Below are 11,183 nucleotides of genomic sequence, written 5' to 3' on the forward strand. Positions count from 1 at the left end.
TATCCATGTTTATTATCGATAACTAAGGCAACACAAAAATATCCACCTTCGGACAATGATCGTCATTACACAGTGTTCATACAGTACAATGATTGCAATAATGAAACCACATTGGATGTATCAGTTCGTCCGCTCCATCTCAATAGGTTCGTTAATCCGAAAACGAAATAAGGTTCGTTGTTCCAAAGGTCCGTTAGTCCGGAAACGAAATAAGGTTCGTAAATCATTTAGTTTTCGGACGAACGAACCTTCGGATTACGAACCTCATTTCGTTTTCGGACTAATGACCCTTCGGATTTACGAACCTCATTTCGTTTTCGGACTTACGATTCTTCGGAAATACGAACCTTCGAAATAACGAACCTTTGGAATATCCGAACCTTCGGAATAACGAAGCTTCGGAATTACGAATGTATGCGGATATTTGGTATTAAATTCATATTCAATCAAGATATTTGTAATTTTTGGTTGAGCTCAGATAATCATAAGATGATCAGCTGTCCCGGCTCGGCAATTTTCGACTAATACCTCTCAGCTGTTAATTTGATTTCATGGGCATTTCCAAAAGATTATCTGTGTTGTAGATGTGTTGCTTTTATATCCCGCACCCACCATTATCCGTCCTTTCTTTTCAAATGTGATGAACTCTCTCATAAATATCTTGTAATAATCAGTGCTCCCTTCAGTATTTTATACCCAGTATCCCCGTCTTACTGCTGTAACAATATATTTGTTCTTAAGTATCACATCTCCGTCATCCCACTTCTGTTAACCTTTTGACTACCGAATTATATAATTGACCAAAGATTTTTACTGGGGCCACTCGGTTCCAATAGCCAGTTGGTTAATGTCGTTCTAATTCAGGGTTGACTTTGGAGACAAAGCAAAACTTATGCTTCTCCAAGAAGTTTTCGTGAAAAACGTTGATTCTTTTCCTCCACTAAATAGAAAGTGGGAAGCCAATTCATATAATGATTTTCATTTTAAAGGACGGCAGCCTCTTCATCTTGCAAACGTCTTGAGACTGATCTGCATTCCCGGTATGTGACCTAAGGTTTACCCTTGCATGTAACCCTGGTTGTAACCTTGTCCACCCATTCCTTGATTGCCCATCATGCCCCCACCTGCCCCGCCACGCATCCCTCCCTGAGTACCACCATAGCCTCCTTGGCCTGGTGCATTCAGGTTGTTCAAGACATTCTCCCTGACACCATTGGCGGCATCATTTTCCTCTTCCTCTTCTTCCTCCTGCATCGCACTGAGGACCTGTTCCCTGACCTCAGGGTCACCGATATTCGCTAAAAGGTTCGAATGATGCCTGAGATGGCGTAGCAAAAGTCCAAGATCGTACGGGTCGTTGATGTCAACTGGTAGGTCAATCTTCGTGGCACCGAGCACCGCCTTAATGTCCTGCATAACTGCAGTGAAAAAATGAAAAGCTCACATTTGTATAGGGGAAACAATTATTAATCATATAGTGTGGTATACTTTCGGCATGAATTTAACAATAAAATCGACAGTGACAGAATTCATCTTCATCAAAAAAGTCACCGACAATGTACTATTTGAAAAAAACCCACATGCTTGGTGAATATGCTATGTCTTTGAAAACTAAAAGGTGCAGTTATGAGAATAAGTGCACGTACATTGAAACTCTGCTAATTCATGTAAGCCATTGGTGAAAAAACAAACAATATCGGTGAGACCTTTGCATTCGGGGTTCGATAGCTGGTAAGGCTCTTGACCAAGGCATTTAAAAAAAAATATCAACAGTGCTCTGTTATCCTGCACCAAATAAATACAAATGCTTTATTCATTACTTGATACAAACTTGTGTACGTGTTTTTATTATTATTTTTACAGTGCACCAACGAGTAGCCAGAATCCCATCATCAACCCTGCTTCACATTTCCCTGGTGGGTGTTTCATCGAGCTGTTCGTAAGGTAAGAGCGACTTCAAGAACAACTGGTGATCCCTTCTTGCGGTAAGTGGTATATTGAATCGGTGATGGTTTAGCGCGTATGAAAGGATCACCAGTCGTTCTTCAAGTCGCTCTTAACTTACGAACAGCTTTTTTTTCTTTATATGAAACTGCACCCTGATTAAGCTGCCGAAAAGAGTACCTTGGTCAAGGTACCTTATGTGAGTTTTTCGTTTCATTTCGTTACAATAATCATAAAAAGATTACATTGTGCAAAATGAGTATCATGAATCTGAATAATTAAGTGTTCAATGGGTTTCAAGAGTAGGCAAATGCTGTTCTCGCTCTATATATTTTGTGGGAAGAAAAAATTGTTTTCAACAAAAGTAGAACATACCTTTTGCACTGATTGTTGTTTCACCTCCTAAGCTACTGTAATCAGAATCAACTGACATTTCATCTTCAACTGATTCACCAATACCATTAGCTCCTCCCACGGGTCCGCCCATGCCTCCTCCTCCTCCTCCTCCCACTGGACCACCCATGGCTCCTGCACCCACTGCTCCACCCATGCCAACTCCACCTACTGGTCCACCCATTCCTTGCGGAGCATAATTTTGTTGCGGTGGTTGTCCAGGGTAGTTACCACCGCCCATTGGTTGATTCATCGGTTGTGGGTAGTTCATGTTGCCGTAACGCTTTTTACGAGCGCTTCGTCCAGAATCGTCCGAGACTTCCTCGTTGGTACCTGTTGAACGTCGAGTCCGACGATGTCCAGAGATGAAGTTGAAGAAATCGGTAGCGGGGTGTTTTTCGACATCATCGATGCTGACAAGGTGATGCGTGTCTTTAGGTGCAAGATCTTTGAGCTTGTGTCCAGCTGGTTTGTCGCCTTTCCGAGGACTTGCCCTTTTAGTGACATCGTCACTGTCTTGTTCAGCTTCTCTCCTCTTACGTCTGTCGTCGTCTTGGATGCGAAAACGGCCTGTATTTATTAATTTGAAAAATATGCAAACTCATATTGTGGCACAGGTACAAAAAAGTTCAATTTGTACGACTGATGGTCAATATGCAACTGACCTGAGTCTTTCGCTTTTTTGCAAAGATACTTGAAAAAAAAAGATTAAGGCAAAATGGTAAGTGTGAATATATTATATTATTTTCAGAATACCATGTACAAATCGATGATCACAAACATTTTTTGGTAATAATAATATCGGAATTTTTGCTTGATCGCTTCGGAAGCTCGCAACTTTTTATCAATTTTACCCGATACGCCATAACGAGCCCCTTCAAATTTTGGGCTCATTTCGCCACCGACTCTAGATTCTAGTTTTGAGATGCTTTTTTTTTCATTCTCCAAGACTGTTATTCGTATGAGCTTCAACGTTCGGCGGCGTGGGGGTAATACTTGGGCACTTTTTGTTCCGCGATGTATGGATGATTCCAATAACAAAGACCACTGGGAGGCCTTTGTCAGCAGTTCCGGAGCCGTCGAAAGATTGCAAACATGTCGTTTGTCCAGAGCCCTGACGAAACTACTGTTTCGATTGACAAATTTTCGACAAAAACTTCTTGGTTGTTCAGCGTCACGTAGGGCATTTAAACAACACATTTTCTCCGCTCTTAAATACTCCTTGCGTCGTTGTGCAAAAAATTCCTATTGTAAACTTACGGCAATCGATAAGGAAAGGGCGGGCAGTCATTGTATCACGTGACCAACCCTGCTGGCGGCAGTTACGGATCTCGAGCTCATCCTGGTTGACGAGTGTTATCCCTTTATCATCCATGGCGTCTACAAGGTCACAAGAACAGTCTAAGCTCATTCCGTCTTCTGAAATTCTGTGAGGGGCGTATTTTGAAACATGTGAAGAGTATAAAGAAGAAGATATTGAATGCAACAGCAATAATCATAAGTAGAATATCTTTGACTGGAAACATTTAGAATGGATATGATATTATGGCAGAAAACCGATCGTCATTCGAGAATTCATCGAAATAAAGCATTTTTATGAAATTCCTAAATTCTCCGAGGGATCACTACTATTGGACAGTAAACAACATCCGCCAGGAAAAAAAAATGTGGAAAAGAGGGTGTTCCTCTTTTTCCAGGAACCTTTTTTTATTCAGGACGATTATCTCGTGAGCTTCAAGATGATGATCGAAGATGTTCAAATAGCCCAAATACACCTCCACCCTCCCCGTCCGGAAAAAAATAAGAATTCTAAAACTCTGTTTTCCAGCAACTCGTAAAACGTGGGATTTGTGTGAACGTGAAATGAACAAAAATCGCCACTCATTGGGCCGATTTGATCCGCAGGAGTTAAATGTCTTCTTTGCTTTTGATCTGAAAAAAATTAAAGTTTTGGTCAGCCCTCTAACCACAGAAAAAAAAACACAATGAAACTCTAGCAATTATGATGAATAAAGCTCAATGCTCGATGGAATCAACTATATTTTAATTGCGGCTGCTGAGCCCGTATATATGTATATAGTACATGTACGAGGGAGCCAAATTGGTGTCTGGATGGGGGGGGGGGGGGGGGGGTGAGCAAGACTGGGTCGTGGATGCCCTTTTGAGTGGCATCAACACCACCCTGTGCCATTTACATTTTTTTCATCTGTGATATCCAATAGAACTAAAGATAGAAACATGGTTATTTTTTCGTGAAATTATCGAAAGGTTAAGGTGGTGGCTTCAACACATGCTTCTTTGAACCCTTCTGAGCTTCGAACGGCGGAGCGTGTTTTCCACTGAGTATCTGTAGGACTTCATGTAACCTTTCAGTTATAAACAGACATACTTGTATTTCGTGCCAATAGGTTATTCATTCCTTGTTCCATTTCACCGTTTTCTTTTTAATTGACATATAAAAATTCATTATGTTATTACCATTTAACTAGTAGATTTGATACACTCTTTTGTTGTGAAAACTTACCTAATTTCCCTCAAAGCGCTCATACGTCTTATGTAGGTCACAACTTCTTCGTTTGGCTGGTACAACAACTCTCTGTGGTAATAACGTATTAAAAAAAAAGAAAATGAATTGGGTTTTTTTCTATATTGCTTTGATAATAAGCGTCCTTAAAGTAAGATGAATTTATTAATTTTGGGTTGATGTATATAAGTATGTTGCTATTGTATCAGCTCCAATCAACAGTTAACTAATGTTTTTGAGTGACAGTGATATTTTGTAATTGATTGAACTATCATTAATATCTTTTTCATTATCATTCTATGTTTCATATGACATGTATCGATTATTTCATAATAGTCATTTATCATAATTATGAATTATATTTTTGTTGCTATCATCATCATCATCATCATCTTTATCATCATCATAAATACAACCATCTGAATACATTCTTTTGGACAAAAGGGTGCAAATTTAAACTTTTATGTCCCGTATTGGAACCCTCGATAGAAAGGGTTCCTAATAAGGTTCTTAACGTGCTCAAATTAAACGATTTTATAGAGAACCTAAAAAAGTGAGAGCCTTTGCGGAACCTTTATACGGGACAAGTGCAGAACTCTCTAAGAACCCTAAGAGGGAGTGAATCATCATCGTCATTATCATCATTTTCATTATTACCATTTACCGGCATCGCCGTACTTATTATGGCTGAGGATTATTATCATTGTTATTTTGACAATGGAATACAATCATTATCATAAAGTATGTGTATTGTTAGTATGCACTTACAATCGAGTAATCCTGCTCCCAATTTCTTCCGTTAATCTGGAATCGTCATACGTTCTCCAACATTGTGCAAAGTTTTTATGGCACCAGCACCCCTGATCCGCTTGGGGGCAGTCAGATGGCGCCGATGTGCGAGTTGGGAAGTTTTCCGCTAGGGCAGTGGTCAAGGTCAAAGCAACCAGAATGACTGATAATTGACGAGCCATGATGCTGAAATATATGAAATATACAGAAAAGAGAACTTATAATTGAGCATTATGATGCGATGTAGCTTATATCACGACTGTTTGTTACCCACATTCTTCTTCATCGTAATCATTGGTCATGTGTGGATCAAGTGGGACAGGGCGGGGGGGGGGGGTGCTGTCTCAAAACATAGAGATAAACCCGGGAGATCTATTACTAGTTTGCTATCATCATAGATACCAACATTACAACTGTTGCCACTGTCAGCCATGCACCATTCACCACCATCAACATCATCAGAATGATTTTATTCCATTCAGTTAATGTTTACAATTAGTAAATTATACGCATAAAAAACGTAGGATGTGGAGGGGGTGGGGTGTTCGGACATTTCAAAATCGTGAAGTCATATGGCAAGTTCCCGGGGGGGGGGGCACTCGACCAAAAAATTGGTAGGGGTGTGCCGCGGGCGAGACAAAAAAAACCCGGTGGCCTTGGAGAGGGCTCATTGTAAAAAGGATCGAGGGTCCTCGGAACGGGCTTCGGAACTACAAATGTTTGCAGTGGCGTAGCTAGGATTTTTTTCCCGGGGGGGGGGGCACTTGGGGGTCCTTGCCTTTTTTCAGGGGGGGGGACCGGCTATTTTTTTCGGTGTGTATGTGTCACAAGGGCGGATCCGACTTTGGCCAATAGGGGACGGGGCCCGAAATTATCTTCACCTATATTTTCCTTGATCAGTCACTTCTTAGTTTTATTCTTATGAAACAACATGAACATGAAATAATCTCATAAGCATTATGAAAAGTGCGAGCGCGAAGCGCGAGCGATTTTTTTTTTTTATTTTCATGTATTTTTTCTGAAAATTTAATTTTCTGGGCAATGTTATGTGTGATCCTGCACAAGATTCGTATGTAACAAGATGGTTACTGCGAACGCCAATATATTTCAATAATGCAAGCGCGAAGCGCGAGCAAATTCTTTTGGACATTCCGACCTAAAAATTGGCCATTCCAATATTTGTATTAATAAATGGGATAGTTATGTAACTAAACAATTGATGCGAGCGCGAGAAGAAAATTGAGATATTAGACCTAAAAGCAGGACACTCTATTCGTCTTTTGTAAACCATCACTAGGATATAGTCAAATGGGTATCATTAATAATACGATCGTGAAGCGTGGGCAGAAAATTAATGATATTCTAATGTGAAACTGGATAATTTAAGTACATTTTGAATAAAGGCTATCGCGCATGTTTTAGATTTAGACCTAGAATCTGGGCATTCTGAATACATTTGTTTAATGGAACATTATGGAATACACGTAGACAATATGAACTTGGCAAATCAAACAATGTGACCACGCAACGTGAGCTTATAATGCTGATATGTAGACCATAAAACGGACATTTTACAGACCACTTCAATTTGTAAATGAAAAAAATGAAAGCTCGATGTCCGAGCTAAAATGTGTTTTGTATATTGACTGCAAAACTTGCCTCATATCAGGCTATTCAGCAAGATATGAATCTCATCCTACAGGCAATTCTGGCACGAAGCGCAAGCAAAAATTTTATATAGTAACAAGAAAGATTTGTTTCTTTAATTGAAGGTCTTCCCCTCACATTCAGGCGCGCCGGAACACTTTCAGTTTTTTTTTTTTTTGGGGGGGGGGGGCAAAATCCCGAAGGGGGCACAATAGTTTTACAGCGTGAGATACCGAAGCGATCGAGCGGGAGAGGGTGTGGGACCCCCCTACGGTAAGGACTTTGTGTAAAAACTGAGTATAAAATTTGCGTTTTTAAGAGAGTTCAAAAATAAATTTCTTGAAATTCAAACATAGAATTCACTACGAAAGACTATACTCACAATATGAGAACCTATGAAATCTACGCGCAAAACGCGATCGCTTCGGACTGTGTATTTTGTGTCTGATCAATTAAATTTCCTATATTGACTCAAAATACCAGAAATTACATTTTTCATGCAATATCCTTTCAGTAATATTTATATGTACATATACATAAACGGACGACACGAGAGATCACAATCATCATAAGTTTAAAAAAAAAAGAAAGAAAAAAAAATGTGAATAAACCTATTTTCATATAATAAATACAAAAGAACAAGTGGAGATGTGACATCATCAGCCCACCTCATGAATATACATGTAAATGACGGCTGTTTTCACAAAATATTGCTAAACTTTTTAAATTCAATAAACTTGTTAGTTGTTATCCGATTTTGATGAAATTTTCAACATTTTGCTCAGTGAATTCTACTCTAACTATAAATGGCCTCAAAATGCAGCCTTTCTCATCAAAATCTCCGAATCGCGTGCAAAGTGAATCGGTGCGCAGACATGGGGCACCATCTTTTTTCAAAGTGAAAATGACTGCCCGAGGTTTTTTCCAAGAAAATCATATATTTTTATCATATTTTTATGAGATATTTGGCACACTAGCTCATAATGATGTAAGGAACATTATCAACTGAAAGTTTTTGTGAAAAAAAATTCCCGTTAAATCTTAACTCAAATCGTTAGTGCGCAGACTTTTTGGCTTTTGATATATAACTGGGTAGAGATCTAGGCCTATATAATTTAAGGACAAGTCCATCCCAACAAAAAGTTGATTTGAATAAAAAGATAAAATCTAACAAACATAACACTGAAAATTTCATCAAAATTGGATGTGAAATAAGAAAGTTATGACATTTTAAAGTTTCGCTTTTTCACAAAACACTTGTAATATTATGCACATCCTGGTAGGTATGCAAATGAGGAGACTGATGACATCATCCACTCACTATTTCTTTTGTATTTTATCATATGAAACATACCAATTTTCTCCTCATTGTCAAGTGAAACAACAATAATTCCTCCCTAAACATAGAATTAGCATTGTTTAATACTTTATGGTTCAGTCAACTTGGTCCTTATTGTCAAATCTGAAAAAAATGAAATATTGTACCGTAGATCTATATAATTAAAACAATAAAAAGTGAAAGAAAAAGTGAGTGATGGACATCATCGACTGACTCATTTGCATGACATTGATTGAGCATATCACTGTTTTGTGAAAAATAAGCGAAACTTTAAAATGCTATAGGGCCTAACTTTCTTATCTTACATCCGATTTTGATGAAATTTTCAGCGTTATGCTAGTTTGATTATTCAATTCAACATTTTTCTTGTGGTTGACTGACCTTTAATATGTTTATGTAAAACAATCAATAAACATATCGAAATCAATAAACATATTATCGAAATTCCGATCGATGTGAAGAAAAATACATGAATATGCTCAGAATAAAAGTCTATTCGTGCACCCTGACACAAAAAGTAGTAGATCTAGGCCTACATAGATCTATGCAAACATTGTGTATTGTTAATTTGCAATAAGACCTAGATCTACATCAAAGTCATCACCATCATCATCATTAATATCATCCTCACAAAATCATACCGATATCAAATAACCAACACCAACCATCATCATCGGCACCACAAATCACGGTGGGCCCTCTATAGCGTGATCCGCTCAGTGAAGCCGAACATTAACGTTTTTTTCTATATATTTTTTTTTGTCGTCAAGATCATTGCTACGTTTCATTGCTACGTTTCAATCCTGCATATGTTATGCATTTTTTTTTCATTGTAAACATGATTACGAAATGTACTTTGATGATTGTGGAATCAATAAATAAATAAAATAAATAAATCAATTTTTATTCAACCTGACACCACCGCCGCCCCCCCCCCTTCCCCCTCACTGGCACTGCATAAAAAAAACACTACAATCGGGTTTGATCGACATACTGACCTCGTATTTTTCTGAGAGGATTATTAATTCTTTGGCTAACTGATAAGAACACCAACGTCTTTTTAAGAAGTCCACTAGTCTTTTGTTATTCTCGTTTCGGTTCCGCAGCTGTGTGTCTCGCAAACTCTCTCAACTCAGCCTCGCCTCGTGATTGCAGTGCCGTTTGAAAATTTTGTTGTCATTTTTTGGCGCATAATTTGTTTCTATGGCAAGTAATCATTACCACATGCGCTGCAGCGTTCATTTGCATAATTACGTTTGGTGAATATATTTCGCGCAATCACGTATGTGCGCATTCACCCATTTACAAGTAATGTGACGTCATTCGAGCCACTAAAAGTAAACAAACGTAACGCGCTTGCATATTGTGATGTCACAAAAGGAATGCGCAGGTGCCAATTCAGTTTAAAATGTCACTGTGTGGTGGTAGCACATAGCAGAAGGAAATAAGTGGCATTAAAGAAATAACGATACGTGTTTATTTGATACCATAATTCTATCAAGGAAGGAGAGGAAGAGGTCAGTTATATAGGGATGCATGCCTCATGTGTTTATTGTACATGTACGGTAACTTTTAGTTATTAATGAATTTGGGGTAATAAATGAAGAGGCATTATAGGCCAATGCCTTTAAATACCCTGGCCGCTGACGCCACCCCTGCATTATACGCACTGATGAATTTTGTCCCTCAATATTTTTAGTCAGTTTTTGTTCCTCGATCCTTGTACCTCTCATTTCCGACCTCCCGTATTTAGGCCACGATTTTAAGTTTTTTTTTCTTCTGAATCAATAGAAGATTCTTAAAAAATGAAATGATTTTATTCGTATCGAGATAGTAGGTCTACTTTTCTTCATGATAAGGAAAACTTTCCATTTTTTCAATTGTATAACGGGCTCCTCAGGGGAACAAGTTAATTATTTAAAATTGACTTGATTGATTTAGAGTGCATGGCCATATAGCTTGTCCGTTTGTTCACACCTCATATGCCTATTATTAGGCCCTGATTAATTTTGACACTGTTATTTGAAACACTTTACCTATGTCAAAGTCGTTTTTGCCAGTTTGTTTATAAACGGATATCTTATTATTATATCATTATTATAATTATTTGCTGTTATTTGGCTTTATTTGATTGTTCCTTATTATATTTTTTCCCTTTTCTTACTCTAGTACCATTTCCCCTTTTCATCTTTCTTTCTTTCTTTCAGTTTCTTTCTTTCTTTCTTTCTTCCCGGTCCTTCCTTCTTTCTTTCTTTCTTTGTTTCTTTTTACAGGAGAATGAATAAATTCTTTCCGTAATTGTTTATTTTTCTCATGTCTTTCTCTCGATCCTCGCATTATTATAAAGCGTCGATCTCATTTGACCCTGATGCGTAATAGCTGGAAAATGATCGAGAAAATGGAAATTGTTTTGTTTGTGGCAGACCGTTACACATGTATGTGTACTGAATTGCCTAGCTATATTTGGACAGACAATTTTTTTTTTCATTTATTGCACACAGAAATAGCATATTGGAACTGATCGAGGGCCGTGGATCCCGGCCGTAG

The 11,183-nt window shown here is 38.2% G+C and overlaps 1 protein-coding gene across 1 annotated transcript; it reads right to left on the bottom strand.

Moving 5' to 3' along the window:
- Positions 1-372: 372 nt before the first annotated feature.
- Positions 373-5,832, bottom strand: LOC121426445 (bindin-like). Its single transcript, XM_041622747.1, has 5 exons — positions 5,630-5,832; positions 4,862-4,933; positions 3,598-3,764; positions 2,320-2,907; positions 373-1,418 (listed from the first exon to the last, which is right to left on the bottom strand). The coding sequence occupies exons 1-5, from the start codon at positions 5,830-5,832 to the stop codon at positions 1,057-1,059; spliced, it is 1,392 nt and encodes a 463-aa protein (XP_041478681.1). The 3' UTR covers positions 373-1,056.
- Between the last annotated feature and the right edge of the window lie 5,351 nt (positions 5,833-11,183).

The sequence above is a fragment of the Lytechinus variegatus genome, chromosome 13 (assembly GCF_018143015.1).
Source record: "Lytechinus variegatus isolate NC3 chromosome 13, Lvar_3.0, whole genome shotgun sequence".
In the NCBI taxonomy this organism is placed as follows: Eukaryota; Metazoa; Echinodermata; class Echinoidea; order Temnopleuroida; family Toxopneustidae; genus Lytechinus; species Lytechinus variegatus.